This window comes from Musca domestica, unplaced genomic scaffold (assembly GCF_030504385.1).
Source record: "Musca domestica strain aabys unplaced genomic scaffold, Musca_domestica.polishedcontigs.V.1.1 12, whole genome shotgun sequence".
Classification (NCBI taxonomy): Eukaryota; Metazoa; Arthropoda; class Insecta; order Diptera; family Muscidae; genus Musca; species Musca domestica.
The window spans coordinates 1,552,383-1,574,884 of NW_026712155.1; the positions used below are offsets into that span (position 1 = coordinate 1,552,383).

At 36.0% G+C, this 22,502-nt stretch overlaps 2 protein-coding genes and 1 non-coding gene across 3 annotated transcripts in view; 1 reads left to right on the forward strand and 2 right to left on the reverse strand.

The window, feature by feature from the left end:
* The window catches only part of LOC101891768 (protein tincar), a 51,769-nt gene extending 32,914 nt beyond the window's left edge, over nt 1–18,855 (reverse strand). Inside the window, exon 1 of the mRNA XM_011295341.3 lies at nt 18,155–18,855. The gene's annotated coding sequence lies outside the window, so the exon portion shown is untranslated. The remainder of the gene's footprint in view (nt 1–18,154) is intronic.
* A 1,154-nt stretch (nt 18,856–20,009) lies between these two features.
* On the forward strand, nt 20,010–20,626 carry LOC101889426 (uncharacterized). The gene is made up of 2 exons (XR_009341458.1): nt 20,010–20,285; nt 20,348–20,626. It is a non-coding gene; the product is annotated as an uncharacterized LOC101889426 (transcript).
* Nucleotides 20,518–22,222, reverse strand: LOC101889251 (chitobiosyldiphosphodolichol beta-mannosyltransferase). Its single transcript, XM_005186141.4, has 3 exons — nt 21,515–22,222; nt 21,170–21,450; nt 20,518–21,103 (listed from the first exon to the last, which is right to left on the reverse strand). Exons 1-3 carry the CDS (start codon nt 22,075–22,077, stop codon nt 20,595–20,597), a joined length of 1,353 nt encoding a protein of 450 aa, XP_005186198.1. The 5' UTR covers nt 22,078–22,222; the 3' UTR covers nt 20,518–20,594.
* Between the last annotated feature and the right edge of the window lie 280 nt (nt 22,223–22,502).

Below are 22,502 nucleotides of genomic sequence, written 5' to 3' on the forward strand. Positions count from 1 at the left end.
ATTGGTCTCATCTTCCAGCTTATTGGCCTCATTTGAACAAGTGTGTACGTCCAGTGGATGTTGTTGCTGATTCCGTCCGACCGACCAACCGACTGACCATTTCGAGACGAGACACAGGGTCACTTGGTTATGTAGGCCATTATGGAGTGGTCGATGTGTAATGCTGCATGTCAGCCCTGCCATGTTATGACCACGTAATTCCTGTTGATGTCTTAAGCCGGATGGTAAGCAACATATTTCAGCATCTGGATCAGGCTAGTATCGTTTTATTTTCCATTAGCTTGGCTTACAACTAATATGCCAAGTAATTTGCTCCCAAAAAAAAACGGATATATTCCTGCTGAGCAAATTGCCTGTTCTTTTTTTAGTTTTGGTTTGGTTTGGAATATTATTCACATTTCCATGCCTTCCAAACTTAACACCCTTGTATGAAAATTGTAATTTACCGCACTGCTTTAGGGTCCTTAACGAGCGGCAGCGGAAAATCTACTGCTACTCTCGCATTTTCAAATGTCCCAATTTCCGACAGTAGGCTGTGTAATTACGCAAAAATTTAACTGGAAAGATTAGACACCAGATAATGGCTTGACTTGTCGTTAGCTAAACGGGTTGGAAAGCCCCAGCAGCGATTAATATCAACTAGGAGTAATAATTTAGCTTGAACTGCATGCAAGTATGTTCGTCGACAGACACACTTCCGTCGCTGACACACAGTCTGCCATGTAAGACAATTTTAAGGACATTGAGAGTTTAGAAGTGTGTGTGTGTGTGTGTGTGTGTATGCGGGTTCTATGGAATGGCATGTGCTGCTTTTCGAAACCATAAACATTTGAAGCTGATGCTAAAATATTTCTTCATCTAAGCATGGCGGAGCAAAGTACCGCAACAGTACCTCACCGCACCGCCCCGTATCCCACAGCTTCGACTGCATGATGGGGATGTGTTTGTGGCTGCATTAACGCAAGTCTGCCAAAAAACTGGGTTACACAAATGAAACCGAACCATAAATTGTTTCGGGGAAATAAACAAAGAAAGCACCCATACACATGCATTTATTCCTTCATTTCCCTTTGTAACTTGGGGAAATACATATTTGTTCAATTGTTTGTTTTGTAATTTTTTGCTGCTGTAGTTGTTGTTGTTTTCTTTTTTGCATATTCACGCTCACTCTCATTTCAAAACAAAATTAAAAAATGTACACTGGTAGAAGTGGAAAATCGTGGGAAATGTATTAACGATTCGATATTTTACAAAAAGTCGAATTTTATATTTATAAAATATCCTACATATATCACAATATACAACAAGATGATTTGGCAATATGATTTCCTCCTTTGCAAGTATGCTTCGAAAAATGTCCAATCATCTCTGAAGGATCAGTCCATTTATGCCCGTCAAGATAAATTTAAATTTAATTAGCAAAGACACGAATCAAGGTGATTTTCTTTTCTCCACTTCAGAAATGGTTAATAAAGAAAGAGAGTGAGATAGAGAGAAGTAGTAAACCAGAGAAAAAATAAAGGTATTTTAATTTATTTCAAATTCTTTTTTTACAAATCTCAAAAAAAAAATCAGAAAATACGAAAATTTTCTTAGTCTGAAAGTATATTTGCCTATAAGGTCCATATTTTCGGAAAGTACTCCTCGAAACCTTTCATTTGTGCCCAGTGCCAACACCGCTTCATTTTTATATCCTCTTTTTATTAACCCTTTCTGCCACTGTATAGATACGATACAAATGAACCTTTCATCACATTTGGATACATTATGAATCTCATCCAAGAGCACCACATTTCTAACACAGCCGTTGCCGGAAAAAGTAAGGCAACGAATTTCGGCAAAAATTATAAAGAAATCGTGGTCTCAGCAACTTATTGCCTTTAAACTTTTCCTGTATTTCTTGAGGGACTAAAACAATATTCTCTTTTGTACTTTTTGAGAATTTGCCAACTGATTAAAAATAAGTTCTTATCTGAGAAAAGAAATCTACTCAGAATGTCCTAACCCGCAGTAGCTCAACCAACAAAACTGTTCTCTAGCCTCGCTTTCACTTACAACCTTTAGTTCTCGCCCAGTAATAATTGGTACAACTCTTGGGTTGGCAGATACATCATTTGAACATTTCTACCAAATTTGCCTATTCAAAAGTTCTTTCTGTGTATCCGCGAATCATTACACATTTGTGTGTATTCGTTTTAGATTTTTATTTCTGATGATTACATTGAAGCCCCCCCATAAAAACATTGAAACGCAACTTTACACTCCATTCCGCTGCACACTCACTTACTGACTGACTCACTTTGGCCAGCTTTTGATGCAGCGAACGCTTTTTAGCAGTCACTCACTTAAGTATCATACATATTTTAATAGATGAAAACGTCGTCCGTCGCTGCACGTCGAAATCCATAATGTCCTGGAATGTCCCCTTTTGTGACGGCAAAAGACGTCGCCGCGTGGGGTGGCGAGGAGACGCAACGATAGAAATGTTAAATGAAAGTAAGGGAAAGCAAAGAAAACAAAACGGCAAACTTTGAAGAACATAAATTGAAACTCATGAATGACTAAGTCAAAATCACAAATGGAATTGAGCAAAGTATAAACATGTAAACACTGCCACAGCTCCCTGTCCTGGTGGCTGGTATCCTCAGCTGGTGCTAAGGAAGGAGATCCTATTTCGTTTTTCATATTTTGTTTTTCTTTTTGTCGCAACCCCAAATGTAATGAAAGATGTTTATCGTTATGTGCTTAGGAGTTATAATACCTTGGTAATTCAAACATACAGACACACACACACACGTACATACAGACTCATACGTAACAAACCACAAGATATTTATGCTCTTACATAGATATGTCTGTGTGTGCCTGTGTGGTGATGCTTACCCCTGCAAACATTCTGGGAATTTTCAGAACTTTGATATTAAATTTGAATAGGATTTCTAATGTTTTAAATTTCTTTAATTGTTTTGACTCAGTATAAGGTCTTATTAATATATTTCAATACAAGTGTTTGGTGGCAATTGAAAACGTATTCCCCATACGAATCACAAACAAATCCATTACGCACAAAAAAATGTTTGCTGGTCAATGTTTTTCATTAAAACGTTTGAACATAAAATTTTTCAAATTTTTTTTCCATCTGCCATGATATATATCACACTTCCACTCACACATACACACACACATGTATGTGTGCTTGCAAGTACATAAATTTGGACAGATTTGGAAACAAAAACGTGCAAAATATTATGTGAGAAAATTACAAATCATCATTGGTCGGAGTTTCCACCAAAAGAAAATTGTATTTTTTTTGCAAATAATGTTTCCCAGTGCTCCACAAAATATTGACTGGCGTCGTAAATGTTGTGGCGCACAAGGAGACATTATTTGGCTTTCTGACACTTCTCATTAAAAAATGGTTCTCAATGATCCTTGTTTTTTTCGCAAAGTACAGCTCCCAACGATTTTAGTGTAAACTGTCCTCGGAGAAAATTAACGTTAAGAATTCCGAGAAATGTATTGAGAATTCTCAAAATTTATTAAAAAAATATATATTTTTTTTAATATAAAAACGAGTAAAGAAAGACCAAAGTCGGGCTAGACCGAGTTTATAATACCCTACACCACTTCGCATGCATAGTAGAGCTACATAAAACAAATAAACGCTTTTATGAGAAATTTATGAGAATTAAAACATACCAAATATGATCGTTTTTCAATGGGTATTACTCATCAAAGTCCATCCTATTTCAGCTGATATTATACTTTTTAGGCACAATAAATGTGAAATCGGGCTAAGATGTATAATGGTGGCTATATCCAAATCTAAAGCGATTAAATTTATCAGAGATATTTCTATGCTGTATCTTAAAGTTGGCAAATATCAAATATCGTTGTTATAGAGAGTATTTTACGGGTGTGAGGGAGTTAAATACATAATCGGACGAACCGATCTCGATATAATTTGCAAAAGTATTTCTGATATTGATATTTTCCTCCGAGTATCGTTGTTATGGAATGCATATGGCTATGGAGGAGAAATTAAACAAATCGGATGAATAATATATATCCACCTCCACATTTGACACACTTGTTTCTAAAATTTCAAATTTCAACAAATTTGGCTAATATAACACCTTTGATGTACAATAAAAGGCAAATCGGCAAATCAAGCACCATAATTTTCACAATTTTTCAATTTTATTGAATGAAAGCAAAAAATGTCGGCAATAGCATCAAATTTTAAAATAAGTTTAGATTTCGAAATGGTCACCTTTGACACACCCATGACCTTCAAACAGCCAATGAAACCGTCACACACTGCCCAAATGTTGCTCTGCGGTATTTTGGACCATTCCCGGCGAAGCGCTTTATTGAGGTGATCGACACTTTGGCATTTTTTAGTGCCAACCTTGCTTTTCAAAATACTCCAGACACAATAGTCCAACGGATTGGTATTCGGATGTTTGGGTGGACATTGTGCGCTGGAAATGAAGCGAGGAACCTCATTTTGTAACCATTCTTGGTTGGCGCGTACTGAGTGCGATTGTCCTGTTGGAATGTCCAAGGTCAAAATGTTTGCGTGCCCAAGGCTTTAATACACCCTCCAGAATATTTTCGCGATAATATTCGGCATTTATTCTCATGCCACGGTCGATTAATACGTTCAGCTCTTTTAGACATTAATTTAATGCTGTTATTTTGATGTGTTAAAAACATTTTCTTTCCTGTCATTGTCCCTCTCTATAGCACTACACAATATATAAGAGCAAAATAGTCTGATCTACCATGTCATACCTTCCCCTCGTTACCCTTCTCAAAATATCCAGACAAATCGAATTACATTGCCTGACAAATATTACTTACCTTGTTCTATATCCCAGCTTCCACGTAAAATATTGTAAAGCAGTAAGCCATCTTTAAGGAACACGTCGTGACTAAAGAACGAAATAAACTTTGGCACAGATGTGCAGGAACTTCTACGCAAAATTTGTATGTGCATGTGTGTGTGTGTGAGAGAGAGTGAGAGAGTTCGTTCTCCTGCCAACAATGTCAACCATTACACAATCATCTCCACCATATGAAGTTGAATAATTTCTTTTTGATGACAAACTTTTAGCCCGTTTCGCGTGGAAAACTTCATCTGCTTCTTCTTCATCTGGAAGTTAACAAAAGTTTTTATTGCTGCATTTATTGCTGGCTGGCTGACTGGTTGGCAGTTTCAGGGCACACATATGTTCAAATCCATCGATATATCTGCAAGAGCGTGTGGTGACAAACCTACGCCCCAACCCAGAGACTGCATCGTAACATGAAATTGAAATGGAAACTTAAATCGAACACCCTTTTTTCTCAATTTAATAATTTCGATCTACGCCAAACTTATTGCAGGATTATTTCCTTCATCCCTTCTTGGATTTTCTGCATTTCCTAGAAATGAAACTTGGCGAGTGAGTCACTCGGTAAGCGGGTGAGTCAGAAAAAAGTATTCCGAATTGCATTTCTTGACTGAGAATTAAGACCGCTCCCACCCCCAATTTGAGTATCAAATACATTTCAAAGAAAGGGGGTTGTATGGAAAACATGTTGCGGCGTGTGCTTAGTAATAATTACTACACCACCGGCTAACGAAATGCCAATTCATCCCAAAGGAAACACAACATTTTAATGCAATGCTGTCCGGTGTCATTGAACCCACCCCGCCGTTAAGGCCCACAATGGAATACAAAAGTAATTGGTCAACAGTTCGAATTTGGATTTGTATTTGCATTGAGGGCATGCATTCAATACTAAACAGTTATATAAGACTTAACCCACCCCCGGCCTTCCTCTCCTTCAACACAGTTTATCAGTGACGTTTCTCTGCAAAGTAACATAACATATGACCGTCTAATATGGATCTCACTGAATCATACATTGTTATCTGGCTTAAATTTTATTTCCTAAATGAATTAACTTCAATTATGCCCTCCACACATACGTCGTAGACTCCATAAAGTATATATTTTTTCCTATAGGGAACATATAACGGCTCCCACCGATATTCGGTATTTTGATAATCCTAGTCACATTTACCTACTTAATTGTTTCAAATTTGGTATTTAAGACTAGCAATAGATAACAAACCTTGTAGTATAAAATTGTAAATATAGATTCCAGTTTGGATATGGCCCCTACATAACGGCCTCACCCATTTTTTTTTTTGAAAAAATGGTGGAGGGTAGTAATAGTTCGGCCCTGCCGAATTTATTTTATTCAAGACCCCTAAATCCGTCTTCCTCACTGTGGTAACATTATTGTCATATAACTTTTATGGGACTCGTCTCTTGTATGGAATAACTTGAATTTTTATATTAAATAAATAATTAAAAACATATTCCTCCGAATGCATCGTTTTTTAATTGTAAAACTTCCGTTTTTTTAATGAACAACACTTTACGTGCTTCTGAGTCGGGGACTAGTTTTATTTAATTTTTGTACCAAAAATAGTACTATTTTCTCGACTATCTATTGTATTGTCGACGAAAATGATACTATTTGCGTTACCGTTTACACAATTATTTGGTTAAATATTCGGATACAATTGCAACTATAATTATCATATTTTCCGAAAAGGTCACTTATATCCTTTATGCTACCAAAACAAAACTTTTTTCAATTAATATTCTTTATTGCCCTTGCCCTGCTCTCTATGGGGGAGCCCTATGCTAAATTTCTTCTAGGTCTACCAACGCCACAGTGTTATATTTATTTTAGTACATTTACAATATCCTTTTCTCCACACAACAATTGGCAATGCAATACAGGTATGCCAAGAAATCCTAGCATTCCTTGAGTGCGGTAATTATAGAGTCTGTTGTGGTTGCCCATATTAAAATCGAATTTCAGTATTTTGTTTCCATGGTTTTCTCTTAACCGGTATCGCTGTCCGTACATCCATCACAGGATGACACATTTTTTTGCAGCTTGACCAGCCAGCAACATGTGTTCACATTTTTTTTTCGTTTTTTTTTTATTTTATTATCATACTGGCCATATTATTAAATACAAGTTTGGCGAACATCCATACGTATGCACGTACGTTTGTACAGATGTTTGTATTCATAAGCAGAGAGTAAGCCTGAGAATTTCTGAAAACAAAAACACAATTTTTGTTGTTGTTTTAATCGTCTGAATTAAGTTCTCCTCAGATTTAACACACATTTATGTAGTCGCCCCGGCCACGGAGAGCAGGTGCAAACATTTTATGCCCGCGATTCGAGGAAGAAACAAGATCTAAAAGCTTCACAAAGAAAAGGGTTCGTAATATGCCCGCTACCTGGTCTGCCAGCGAGTTAGGAGGGTTTGTAAAAGCAGCAGTTGTTCATTTTGCGATATCTTTGATTTGAGTGCCACCTGCCACCAATAAAACGGCCTTTTTTTGGTAATTTTTCCTTTCGTTATTTTCAATCTGCTGGTTTGCTGCTCCTGTACAAATACACGGCAAGAAATTTTAGATATGGTTCGAAATGTTGAAAATTACTGAAAAATGTATGCTCCTATTTCGGTTTACATTACGGAATATCACATATTCATACCTTTACCCTAATGACTAATGAGAGTATATTCCAATGAGATTATATGAAACAAAGTGTGTCTCACCAAATAATCTACTTTAGATCCCATGTCTCATTAGATGAATTCCTTTTCTGGACATTTCAAGCCTACCTTGTCGTGTGCGCATTTTTAATATTTCTATCAAATTTAGAAGCGACTTGATCGAAACCCGCATCGCAGTGGCCGAAAAATGACTCGTGAGCTGAACATATCGCAATATTCCATTCGGCAAATATTGAAATATTGAATGAGCTCGGGCTAAACCCATTGAAATTCCAAGAACTTACACCGCAACAGAAATAAAATAGACTTAAAAGAGCTAAAGAGTTGCTTCGCCTGACCGAAAGTGGTGAACTGCCGAATGAGAAAACATTCGTTGTCCAGCAGTTTGTAAACAAGCAAAATGATCGTGTTTACTTGTCAAAGCCAAAGAGGTCAGCTGAAAAAGTGCACCTTCGGTTGGCCACCAGAAATCAAGCGCTGGCCATAATGATGTGTGGGCCGCCATAACAGTCGATGGTCGCTCTCCGCTCGTATTAATCGACCGTGACATCAGAATAAATGCCAAATATTACGCGAAAATATTCTGGAGGACGCAGACCTTGGACATTCCAACAGGACTTAGCACTCAGTACGCGCCGCCCAAGAATGGTTACAAAATGAGGTTCCTCGCTACATTTCCAGCGCACAATGGCCACAAAAATCTCCGGATACTAATCCGTTGGACAGTTGTGTCTGGAAAGCAAGGTTGGCATTAAAAAATACCAAAGTGTCGATGACCTCAAGCAAGCGCTTCGCCGGAAATGGGCCAAAATACCGCAGAGCAACATTCAGGCAGCGGGTGTCGTTTTCATTGGCCGTTTGAAGGCCATAATTCGTGCCAAAGGTGACCAATTCGAACAAATCTAAACTTATTCTAAAATTTAATGTTATTTCCGACATTTTTTGTTTTCATTCAATAAAATTTAAAAAAAATGTAAAAAGTATGGCGTTTGACTTTGTTACAGTTTTTTATCTCACCCTGTATTCAAAAAATGAATGAAATCTTTGGATTTGAGTGTGGAATTAGATCTAAATTTTTATTTCGATTTTGAAATCATTGGCTTTTGGTCGACTTTTCATTTTCTGCGGGTCACAAGCCTAATTTAAAACAAAATTGTTTCATAAAACGCATTATTTATTTTGTAAATTAATTTGAATTTTCTTTTGTCAAATAAATAACGAATCTTCGTAAAATGTAATTTCGGCGTACTACAAAAACTGCAACTATTATTCAAAACTTGAAAAAAAATCTGATAACCCGTTGGCAAAAAAAATCTTGAATCTACTTTTTTTACAACAACGTGTCGCTAGATTTTCGCCCAAAGAGGAAATGTAAACCATATTTTGTTTTTGGAAAAAACTTAACCTCTATATTACCTGCGACGCATTTTTCCCCTCCCTCCACAAACTTCACTACGACTGCTACTGAAATTGATTTACATGGATTTACTTTAGTGGGGCCTTGTACCCGACCCATTGGCCTTTAATTGCTTTCACGTTGTGTTTTTCTTTGTTCCTTTAGTTTTGTTCTGGCCTTCTATGTCCTTCTTCGAAAACATAAAGAAAAACAACAACAACCTAAAACCCCCTAAATATATAATAGGAAAAGTTCGTTGCTGTCAAAGAGGAAGCATGGCTCTGCTGTAGTAACTTGTGTTTAACTCGAAAAACAAAAACCATTTTCAAGGGGAGGGTTGGTTTTTCATTTCGAAAGCTTCTCAAAGGTCATTGGAAGAAAATTCAGCACAAAACAAATCATGAAAATAATAACAATCGATAACACACTTCATGTAGAGAATTTCAAATGATTTCAAGTGCAGACCCATTGTATGTGTGTGTGTGTACGTTTGTATTTATGTTAAACGCAAAAGAATTTGGGATGCCAGCCTTCGACATCATCAGAAAATTGTCATGACTTTTACGCTCTTTTCGTTCTTGACAAATTCAATTTTTATTGAAATGTTCGCGCGGATTTCCACACCACCATCGAAAACAATTTGAAATCGAAATGTGCGTCGCCAAAAGTGGAAAGGTGGAATGTCTGTTAAACAAAACTGTAACCATGATGGAGTTTTTCCTTCAACTGTCGTGTACATTCAAGCGATAGCTTCAAGTGACTGCGTCCAGTAAAGTGTGAGTTATTGTCAAAAAATAAAGAGAGTTCTTTTTTTTGGTACAAAAGTATGAAAACTCATGGCCTCCACTTTGGCTGGAAGAAATGTTGTTACCGTGGCCATGTTCCATATTTTCAGTATTTCCTAGAATCGAAAATTTCGCAAAAACAAACTCTGCTTTATGTTGACATTATCTTTGGGTCCACCATTACTTTGCTATTTTGTTGAACCGGACATTGCATCCATTTGTTTACTTTTCGCTCCACGGATTTACGAAATTTCATTCTCATTTATATAATTTCATTATTTATTACATTTTCAATTGAGTTTTACCTTTTCAACATTCTTTTGGAAAAGCAAAAAAAAAAAAAAAAACACTGCGCAGCAGGGAAATTCCACACAAGAACAATGGTCAGCGTTTGATTTCGAAATAAAAACATGTATTCAGTGATTTTATGCAGAGTAATATCGGTGCTAATGTATTCCCTCCCGTTCATAAATATGGCCGAGCAAAGAAAAATAAATACATTTTCTGCAGTTAATGTAAACAAAACATATTTTATGGTTTTGCATTTTTTATTTTTTAGTGGCTAAATCAAGGAAAAAAGTTTCAAAATATTGTTTTGTTTTATTTTTTTGTCTAATGAGAAACAATAATATATGGGTCAATATCCAGTAGAATCCTCTATTTTAGAAATCGCTATGATTGGTTTACGCAAATGTGAGATCTTTGTGAAATTAACTGAACACGAATTCTGTTTTCTCGTAAAACGATTTCGGGATTGCGGGTTATTGTACATATACAAATATCTGAAAGTGTAATGTAGCAATAAGAGAAGGTGGATTTTGAAAACATTCTCGGACGTGGAGCTGTGCCTCCGATCATATTTTTCTAATTCTAGAGCAATATTATTAAATTCATAGAGCAATATTTCGTTAAAACTGCAATAAAAACTATTTCCCTTTACTTATTGACAATTTATGGTGGAGGTCTTGAAAGCTTTGGTCTTTCAGGTTGATGAGGAAAGTTAATCAGTGTTCCACTGTATCGCCATTGCATATTCATAAAATATGACTCAAATAACTCACAAAGTGAATTTATCAGCTAGTCTGTTTCGCACTTCCTCGTTCGCCCAGCATATTCGTACATACATACATATATTTTTATGCCGAACAGACAACCATAGAAATTGCTATTAAAGTCTCAATGTAAACAAAATTATCTTTAAATAACATAAAATCAAAGCATCTGCTACTTTTTATTGGATAGAACGATGTTATGTTAAAAAGCAAAGATGGTTTCTCTGCACTCACTTCTGGCAATAGAAGTCAGGGATGGGATGGTATAATTGCTTTAGCTAATAGAAATTGTGAATGTCTTGAAGTTAGCCGCCTAAAATGAGTGCATTTTTTCTTGTATACTCATAATAAACAGAGAGTAAGCGTGAGAAAGGGAGAGAGAGGGAAAGAGTGCTCTATCATAGATGGACAAAATTATAAAAGGGATATTCTTTGAAATAACTTTCCTGCTTTGAATTTTAACTCATTTAATAATTTTTAAGCAAACATAATATTAAAATAAACTCAAAAATAATAGTAGAAAATTATTCATATATGTTTGTTGATGTTTTACTCATTACAGAGAATTTCCTAAGACATTGGATAAACCATTCCTAAACTTTTCATTCCTAAACCATTGGATAAAGAAAACATTTTATTTCACAAATACTAGTAAGATAATGCTGTTGAACTTTCCAAAAATAAAAAAAAAATAAAGTAGGTGAGGCCGTTGTATGGGGCCAAACAAAAAAGGGAACCTACATATGCAGGGTGAGATGAAAAAACGGCAACCAACTTCAGACTGCTGTCATTTCTAAGCTATCGTTGGCTATCGTTAGAGCACTCTAGCATTTAAATGTGAATAAATCTTTTGTGTCTCGTGCCATCGATGGTTACAGTGGTAGCGTAGCCGGACGTCAAGGAAGTGGACGGAATAAAACAGCAACATCAGCAGAAATGGTTCGAACCGTAAAGAAGCGACTTGGTCGAAATCCGTGTCGCAGTGGCCGAAAAATGGCTCCTGGCTGAACATATCGCAATATTCCATTCGGCAAATATTGAAAAGTGAGCTCGGGGTAAAGCCATTGTAATTCCAAAAAGTGCTAGAACTTACACCACAACAGAAAGAAAATAGATTCAAAAGAGTTACTTCGCCTGGCCGAAAGTGGTGAACTGCCGAATTTGGTTTTCTCCGATGAGAAAACATTTGTTGTCCGACGAGGTCAGCTGAAAATGTGCACCTTCGGTTGGCCATCAGAACTCCGGCAGAAGCGCCGGCCATGGTGATGGTATGGGCGGCCATAACAGCCGATGGTCGCTCACCGCTCGTATTAATCGAATAAATGCCGAATATAATCGCGAAAATATTCTGAAGAGAAATTTGCTTGGTTACTTTGCAGAGATTTGCTAGATTTTTCTTTTCTTCAAAACCCAATTTAGAATTGTTTCATGGCTCTCGGATTTATAAAATATATACTAACAAATGAACTTCTGTAACTAATACCAACGGTGAAGCTAAGAGGTCCGGAGAACATGGCTATCAAAACATAAGCAGCTTGGCATATTTTGTGGTGATGCCAGAGCCGCCCTCGAATCCTGCCGTCGATTTCCCTTATAATTTTGCATTAAAATGCCTAGCCATGATGCCAAGCTGCTTATGTGTCCTCACCTTAAGCTGGAAATTAGCAACTCCAAGCCAACTTCGAGGTTAGTAATAGTAAGTAGTAGAAAAATATGTCATTTAAAACAAACATGGTATTCCCATCCCTGGAAATGGCATGCAAACTCAAGGAAATGTAAAAGGAGTACATAATTCGATTATATACCGCTGTTAATGTGATAAACAATAAGGTAAGTTCGTCTGTGTGTAGGTACACAAATACATATATGTGAGTAGAGGTGTTTAGAAGAGAACACCGCCCCCACACTTGCCGCCATTATTGTAACAATGTCAATATTATGGTGTTTTTATTGTTGGTGATAAAGGGAACCGTAAGTCAATTAGAACACAATGTTGATGTCGATGATGATGATGATGACAATGACAACCAACCCACCATCTATGTATTTGTGTAAATATGTATATTGGCGATGAGAATGACTGTATATATTGACAATATATTAGATAGACATACTTTGGCGAACAAATTTCATTTCGAAAAGGACAAAGTCATTCGTAAAGTAATTATCAATGTAAACATTTATTCGTGCCAATCTATTAACGATGTGTCACTTATGTCGATGTGAACTTTTTAAATTGAAGGAGTGATCTCTCCTTGTAATTCTTTTTTTTTTTTGTTGTTGACGTGTTATTACCTGGGCAATGGAGTTATAATTGAAGGTAAGAATACATAAAACGCTTTTTTTGACTGGCTTCTTCGGAAAAGAACAAATGCGCTTAGCGTAAAATCGAACAAAGTCAACCTAAAACTACTTTATTCTTCTACGAAGAAGCCAGCCGTATTCTCACTCTAAGATTAAGATTGGATTTCTTTATTTGGAATTTAATGCAGGGCAAGGCAGAGAGCCTCAAAATTTTTTTGTGATTGTATGTGTTTTGAAATAACAAAATATTGCAAGTGCCTTTTTGCCTCTCTTTACAGAGTGAGAAATAATTTGTTATCTTTAAATTTTCAATTTAAAATTTTCTGTTTTCAAAACAACTTAGTTGGTAAAAATTAATATTTTGATCAGACAATTCGGACATATATTTGCACATTTATTTCAATTATTATTCATTTTAAAATAAATAAAAAATATATAAGTTGACATTTTCAGAAATTTTATATAATTTTGATGTTATTTGTGTTTAATAATTTCGGACATAACATGCTAACCATCAAAATTGGCCCTTTAAAAATTAATACCAATTACCACAGGCTGACATACGCAAATAGTCGAAGAATTTTATGCTGATCAGAAACTCATATCCTGTGTTGGGTCCTAAAATATTATTTCTATGAATTACAAAGAGAATAACAAACATCAGATCCTGTTCTTTTTTCTAATATTGACTAAGAACGTACATATCATTTCAGAGAAATTAAGGGATATGAAAATGTACACTAATTTGGAAGGACAATAAATGTATCTAACAATATTAAATAAATTTCTATTCCTAATATGTGAATTCGTATGCAATTTTTGTCAAATAGAAATCAATCAAAAAAGATAAATCTTAAAAGTTGTAATTTTTCAACTTGGCAAATATTTGTTTCAAATATGTAGTGAGATATATTTATGTACACCAATATTTCTAACGGTGTATTCTTAAAAATGTCCGACAGCACCTTCCTCATCGACTGCTCGAACAAAACTAAATATTCTCCCAAAACCAATTTGACAGAAAATTCAAAACAATTTATTTTTCACAATTGTGTTGGTGAACACACAGATATCCCAAGGGATACCCTTTGCCTAGCCTTGATTTAATGTAACATTTTAAAGGCGTTCCTATTCGTTGGAAATTAAAGAAAGCATTAACACGAAAATATATTCTTGCAAGAATTGTAATTATTTTAGAAATAAATATTAAACTAAAATTTCTCTAAGAAAATTATTAGATGTTCCTTCCTCAAAATCAGTATCTTAATCTAGCTATCAGATGCTAGCAAAAAGCTAATAAAAATAAATATTCCTCCTATGAATTGTTCTCAAACTTAACCACCAGTATATAAATGATATTCTCAGAAAGCGAATTTAAAATTGCATCTTTATATATTAAACCATGCATTCCTACACTAAATACCTATGTTCTTTGGTTGTATGCTTCGCAGTCTAAATATATATTGATAGCCATCCTCTAAAAGCCTATTGGTCTGTGAACAAATAGAAACACGTAAACGTTAGTATGTTTTCTTACAAATTTCTTCAACGTTAGGAGCACGACTTAGCCCACAGAGAACACATGTTAGTTGACATGCGAAAACAACGAAAGGATAATGTAAGAAAACGACATGAACAAACATAATTTTAAAGTCCATGGTATGTTTTCCTTAACCAAGATGATCCTTTGAAATCTATTGGGGATTTTTGTGAGGAAACCTCATACGACAATGTTTATAGAAAAAAAAACGTGGAAAATCAAAGTGGTATTATTTGCTCATATCTGGGAGTAGAACGCTTTAAATCCCTGATTGAAAGAAGGAAAACAAATAGAAAGGGCAATCAGAGTTCCGATGATGACATAGATTTAAAGGTTGAAACGAAAGAGAAGAGAGATTTTTTTGTTTTGAAATTGATAGACTATCTATCTGAAATGAAGTCAGTTGATAACGATTAGGTTAAAAATCGTATATCAGCAAGAAACAAGAAATATGGATTTGATCAATCAATAATTGTGGAAAATGAAACGCATACGAAAAATGTTGGCAGAGCCAACTAGCAGGCCCAAAAGCCCCCACGATAAACGTCCCTGCTCACAAATGTATATGTAATGTATTGACCAATTTAAGTGGTCAATTTAATATCATCCATTTATTAAGAGACTTATTAATATTTTACTTACTCGATTTTAAGTGGTTACATTATGTAACAATTATTATATAGAAGAATTGGATTTTTCAACCCAATATTAAGATTCGAAATAGCAGGATACATGTATGTGAGTACCTCCTTTATATAACCTCCTCTGCCATATGCCTACACAGGGTATAAATCATTTAATACGCCCAAATCGAAATAACGGTTTTAGACCCCAATTCCCTTTGGGCCAAACCCGATTCAGGGCATTTGGAGTGTACCTATGGGTGTCCGCCCGTCGTTTTTGTCTGTCTGGTTGGTTCGCACGATAACTATCGAAAGGAGTATCCGATTTGGTTCAAGCTTGGTACATCGTATTATTATTGTCAAACTTAGATCGAGTTCGTGGCTGGGTAATATCGAACAATTCCTTCTGTCAATGAAAATACTTATTAACGACATTTGTCGGAAAGTTAGCGACGAAATCAAAGTAGTCGCTAAGACCTACCGATAGATGTTATTAACCTTAATTTCTTTTTTATATTAAAATTTTGGGTTTCAAAGTTACCAATTTTTGTCGGTTACTCAGAACATGATTTAGAGAATCCCACTACAGATGTCAATATGGAATTTATCGGCCCACTTATTCTGGAACCTCCCCAACAAATGATTAAAATTTTGATTAAACATATTACATAAATTGAAGGAAGTGCGTGTCTGATACGAAATTTACAATATTGGGCCACTCCTTCAGAACCACCTCCATTAAGCGTTTAATAATCTTAACGTCAGAAAATATTTAAATAAATGAACATACATCATGTTTCTATTTTGAAGTTCGGCCACAATTTGCAACCAAATCAGTTGATTTCTGTATGGTTTTTGTTTACAAAAAGGGTTCGATATTGGTCCACGATAACGTACAGATCCCATATAAGATTATCAATAGAAAATCATCAAAAATTTTGTGCAGGTTAAGTACTCGTACAGGTTACTCATATACACACTTTTCATAATGTTTCATTAACAACATCCAACTTTCAAAATTAAATGTAGGCGGAACCTGTGTTCTGTGGCAAAAAAAAACGAATATATATTATTTTTGGTTTGAAATTCCCGGCATCTATATATACTATAAAAACAATTTTTTACATAAAGTAGTAGATCGCGAAAACAATTTTGATTGTAAAATAGCGAAAATTAACATTTTACTTTTATTAATAAAGTTTCCTGATCAGATTTTGAGTGTTTTATGTCAATAGACACATGAGTGTGTAAAAAAAGAATTTTTCCAGCGCGAAAAGCGCTATTCCAGAACTGCACAAATGTTACATTTTATTTTTATATTTATATATATTTTTGTATCGATGTCATAGAGGAAAAATTGTTTATCGTAGTAAAAAAACGGAAACGGAATTGATGTCGTTACAGATTTGCCAAATGACATTAACTCATTTATTCCGCAATTTATTTGCTAAAGCCCCGTATTCTGCCATGTATTTACTACAGTCATGAGGTATTCTGAGTTTCATCGTATCTGATGAACCTCAACAATATTTTTATTGTAAATATGTAAATGTTGCAGAAGGCGTTACTTTATCATGAATCGAGTCCAAGCTATTTAACATTGTATTGGAATGAAAATACACATCGGGATGTCCTTAAGTTTTCTTTGTTTATTCAAAACATCCTTGTCAATGACCGCCCAAAAAATAATCTAAACTGAAATTAAACAAAAGTAATTTGTCGTATGAAAGACACGCACGCACACACACACACAGCAGATATCCCATATGCCACCAGAAATCGTAAAATGTGACACGCATTAAATGTAACTTTCAATCAGAATGTTTTCTTCCCCTCTGCGTTTTGGGTTTCCTGTTGTCAGCAGAGAAACTTCACAGAGACAACATTCTTTACGTTTTTGTTTTGTGGTGAGCTTGCCATGCGTGGCCCTGCTGGTCGCCATTCCAACCCTAAGTTCTGCAGCTACGACACTATACCCAAAATGTGTTCCTCTATCTTTGCTTCGGATTTGGATTGTTTTGAGTAAAAACACTATTTGAGAACTTGGATTTGGAGGATATTTGGATTTTTTACAAATAGTATCCTACCCATATAGCCCTGATTTAATTCTCTGCCACTCAGATAATATTAAATGAAATAAAAAATTGACTTGTAAAAGATTCCTTGGTATAGTTTTTTTTTAGTAGATACCCCTGCTTGTAGCTCGTGTTCGTTGTTATGGTTTTCCCATTACCGTTAAGTTAAAACTGCCAGCCGTAAGTAAGAGGATGTCAACGAACAGAAGAAGCCTGGACAAGCAAAGGGAATAAAAATATGAAATTTCTCTTTTCCTTGGTTTGCCATTTTCTCCTCCTCCAGTTTGTAATACAGCAAAAACTCTATGATAGTGGCAGGCAAGTGAGGCCAGCCAGTCGGTGGGTGGTTGGGGTGGTGTGCTCGCCTGCTGCTGCTGTTTGCTGTCCGTTAATTCAAGTCATTTTGTAGTAGACGAAAATGCGGCAATTTATCTCACAAAAATATATACACATGCTTGTTTCGCTGTATGTGTGTGTGTGTGTGTGTGTTTGTGTTTGTCTGTATGCGAGTGTTTTGTTTTACCGGTAAATTTTTGCTGGCAGACATCTAAAATGTAAATGCCGGCAAGCTTAGCACACGCCAAGTGGGGATAAGTACTTTTGTTGCTGTTGTTGTTAACATGTTCTCTACTCGGCGAGGGCATTCGAAATGCCTACACACAGGATATGTCTGTACAATTCTAATGAAAATGCATGCAAAATGGTCCACAAAAATAGAATAGCCTCAACCAAATGGTGGTACGTACGTACGCACGTAGCGCCGTATGCACTCCGACTTACCCAGACATCCGTTCTACGGGAAAGGATATTCGATTTAAATCCACATTTTAGTATCCATAAGGAGCAATTTTGCCAGGAAAACTTAATAGATACCGAGCACAAATCATTGCCATTAATTATGTTTTGCTATGATACACACACACACGCACTCGCACACAACCACAGGCGCGCTTTGACTTTTTGTTTATTTTTTTGTTGTAAAAAAGACGAATGTTAAATTATTCCAATACGGCACTGGTGCATTAACGCAATTTTCGAAATGTTGGCATTTGTTTTTCTTTTGTGAATTCAATACACACACTTTTTTTCAATATTCGTCACTGGTGGTACCCCCAGTGAAATGGATTTTTGGATTTAATATTTTCTTTTTGTTCTATTATTCGACTAGTGAAAGGTATTCGGCCGCTAGGATCAACGTATACTTCACACACCGACGTTCGTCAAACGAATGAAACTCTTCTCTCGCCGACGTTTGCTTTTGCTTGCCCAAAGAGCTCTGTGCGCATGTTTTGCTCCTGTTTGCAGCTCTTGTTTGGTGGAGCAGAGAACACCGCATACAGTCGGAAAAGAAAATAACTTCAACTGCCGTGTATTAGCGGCACAAGGGACCAGGTAGGTGCTAGTCGGTGACACTCCAACAACATCTTAAGACGAATATATATTTAATGTGTGCCAAATTCGAAGAAGCGAACAGGATTTTCTTTGATTTGAATCCACTCCTATTGGGATCAAAGAATAAGGTTGATGTCTAACATTAGGTCTGTCTGCTTACTAATTCTGCAGGAGTTGTCTGACAACTACTTTCTGAGGGAGTAAGGATGATTTGTTCTCTTGCAAGAAAACGGTGACAAGTAAACAGATAATAAGAAAACAAAATAATTACAGATACATTTAAAGGTTTTCACTGGCTTAAGCTAGCCGGTTATCGTAATAAAAATTTGTCCATTCTTGCAGTTCTGGAACAGAGCAATAAATCATTTTTTTTTTTTTCAAAAATTGATTGACAGTTCCTGGTAACAGCTGCTGTGTTAATGCGGCTATCTGTATTGTTGTATCATGATATGTACTTTTCTCATATACTTTAAAACTAAAATTGTGTCCATGTATCACACGATGTGTGTAACTTCTACATATGGAAAATTTGACATAACATACGTGGTCTGTTCCAGAACTGCAAGAATATAAAACTTTTTACTACGATAAGCGATTTTCCATTTATGATATCGATAAAAATTGCAACTAGTAGTCTGGAACAGAGCATAAAACATCCTGGCTCTGTACCAGAAGCTGCAAGAATCTACTAGTTTTGCATTTTTTTCCGATGTCATAAAGAAATAATCGTTTATCGTAGTACAAATTTTTAAATTCTTGCAATATTGAAGCAGTCCATCCTTCTGATAGAGCTTTTAAGAGTTTAAAATATATTTGGAAGTAGCTCACAATCTCGGAAATGAATATGCGACAGCTTTTTTTAGAGCTGACAAACTATCGAGCTTCAAAAATATTTGGAACTAGCTCACAATCTCGGAAATGAATATGCGACAGGTTTCTTAGAGCTGACAAACTATCGATACCACGTCTTTGACATTTTCGTAGTTCTTAGTAAAAATATGAATACTATCGTTAGTTTTTCATCTGTATTTGGAAGAAATTTTTTCTGATTTTCCTGCCTGTCCGATGTCCAGTCACTGAAAATATGTAGGACAATTATTGTTTGACTCAAGTCATCGCAGGCTTGTTTATATATGGTCTGTTCCAGTGCCTGCAAGAATCTACTAGTTTTGCAATTTTCTTCGATATCATAAAGGGAAAATCGGTTATCGTAGTAAAAACTTTTACATTCTTGCAGTTCTGGAACAAACCAAAAGTTATATTATCTTACTATCGATATTGTCATCGATTGTTTGGCAGCACTAAGATCAAACAATATTATTTATGTTTTTCCCCGACACATCGCTCGATTTGCTTTACTCGGTTAAAGCTTGTTTGCTTAGAGGATCCTGGTTTTTAAAATGGCGGTTTGGCATTGGCTTTTAGGAATCGGATTGACTGCAATTGTCGCAATAGTTACCCAATATCGAGCGTTACCGTCGACGAATTCATATTCTCGAAAGAACGAACAATTTGTAGAGTAAGTAAAGTGCGACACTTTTACGCAGCTAACGAGACGCTTTAACACGATCCTTTTTACAGTCCCGATAATATATGCCCCATTTGCTTTGAGGTAATGGAGTCCAGAGACATGAATTATTTGCCATGTATGCATGCCCTTCATGACCACTGCTTAACACGATTGAAAACGCACTCCAAAAAATGTCCGAAGTGTCGTGCTCCATTTTAAATGTGAAATTAAAAAAAAAACGTTGCCTTAGATGTGTTTATTGAATAAAATTTTTGGTTTCCCGTTCTTTAAAGTTAAAAATAAAGAAAACTGATTTGATCAAATAAAGGAATTAAAAATGGGCAGTGCAACATTGGTCCAATTGTCATGCCATCTTAAATTTTGGAACGATGACATATTCTTTCTGAATATCTCTTTGGACTCGACTAGACTTGGATTGCTAGGGAAATTCTCAAACCAGAACATTAGCTGTTCTGCGAGTTGTTCATGGTTTTGGAATACGAAGCCGTTTTGTCCAGACTTCACCAATTCATGAAGGCACTTGAAATCGAATGCACAAACAGGCAGTCCGCAGCCGAACATGTCAACAACTTTCATTGGCAAGTCCAAGCCACTGGAACTCCAGTGCAGACAAACACCAAGATCCGCTGATGCCAATAAAGTAGGGTAATCTTCTGTATCTAGCCAAGGTGTAATAATTTCAACATGAGAAAATTTCAACTGTTCAATCTTCTTTTGATATTCTTCTTTCTGTGGGCCCTTCCCAGTTATCACGCACAACAGGAAGGGAAAGTTTTGTGGTCTGTTATTTGCTTCTTTTTCGTAAACTGCAATGGAATTTCAACTTTGAAGTTATTTTAACTACTAACTTGGTGGAGAATGTATATATATACCTTTTAAGGCATCTAATAGTATGCCAAAATCTTCATCCGGTGTCCAACTAGTTGAAGACACTAATATCGCCATTCGATGAGGTTTGTGAAGTACCGTACCGTTGCTAAGCTTCTGTGTTAAAGCTGTACATTCCACAACACCAGACTCCTTCAAATCATCGTAGCGGCTTGGTAAAAACTGAGGATACTCCTTGGACAACTTCATAAAAAGCTCATGTTTCTTAGTCAGCTCTATTGGATGAAATTGCAGAGGGGGTCTATCGTATAAAACGGTGACGTTTCTAAAATAAAACGAATAACAAGATAAAACACCTGTGTACACAGCTTTTAAACATCTCCCCTCACCTGATGTTCCAATTATTCGTAAGATCTTCTTTCATCGCCTTCGTAACGCAAAAGTTGGCATCGGCTTTCGATCCGAATTTCCGCTCTATCCACCTGGCTATGCGACAGAATCGATTTTTCTCTCCTCCAGTCATTCCTAGGGCCAATATTGTGTATGTATAATTATGCCAGTCGATGACAAACTTTGTCCGTGTTATGAGACAATACAAGTAGCATACAACTAGTGCAGGAATTCCTGGTGGGTTTTGTAGCAATAAGAAACTTGACCTCCTTATGGATGCAAGAGCAATCATTAAGCTTAATGTTTGCCAGAATGTCTTAAAAATCAGCTTCAGTGTCGGTGTTAAATTTGTAACTGGAACCGGAGATAGTTCATGAATTTTACATCTCGGCAGCGCAGTACTCAACTGCTCCAAGGGCTTGCTTTCTACATATCCAATCAAATCTACGTTATAACTGTGATCCAAAAAGCTGCATGCATGGTACTCCATGCGCGGACTACGTCCGATATCCCCTAGTACAACAATACAGACATTTTTATTGCGAACTTTTAGTTCAGCCATGGTAATGTGTCATTGGTTTTAGAAGTTAAGGCGAATGACATGGAATGAATGTTCTAATGCAATCAATTTATGAAAGTAAATACGTCAACAGAAAACAAATGATGATGACCGGTTGTGGGATAGAGCTGTCGTTCCATAATGAACTGGTTCAAAGGACATACTCGGTTCGTGGAACTATCGGAACTAGATGTCAATTTCTTGTTCATTTAGTTCTAAAGTGTTAGTGCCATGGCTCAATAAAAAAGGTTGCTCAACTTTACCGAAACTAGAAAAATGCAACTCTGTGACTTTAAAATATGCAACAGTTGGTTTTGTTTATTTTTCATTTTTTACACAATTATTATATTGGGGGAAACCCGCAAAACAAGAATGGAATTTTGGGGTTATTCCACAAGATTGAATCTAAAGTAGTAGGACAATACAGA

Bases quoted from the DNA above. Each gene is read 5' to 3' on its own strand.
- LOC101889251 (XM_005186141.4), bottom strand. From the start codon at position 22,077: ATGGCTGAACTAAAAGTTCGCAATAAAAATGTCTGTATTGTTGTACTA. The intron at 21,451-21,514 runs GTGAGGGGAGAT...GTTTTATTTTAG, and splicing joins ACGAATAATTGGAACATCAG to AAACGTCACCGTTTTATACG. The intron at 21,104-21,169 runs GTATATATATAC...ATTCCATTGCAG, and splicing joins ACTATTAGATGCCTTAAAAG to TTTACGAAAAAGAAGCAAAT.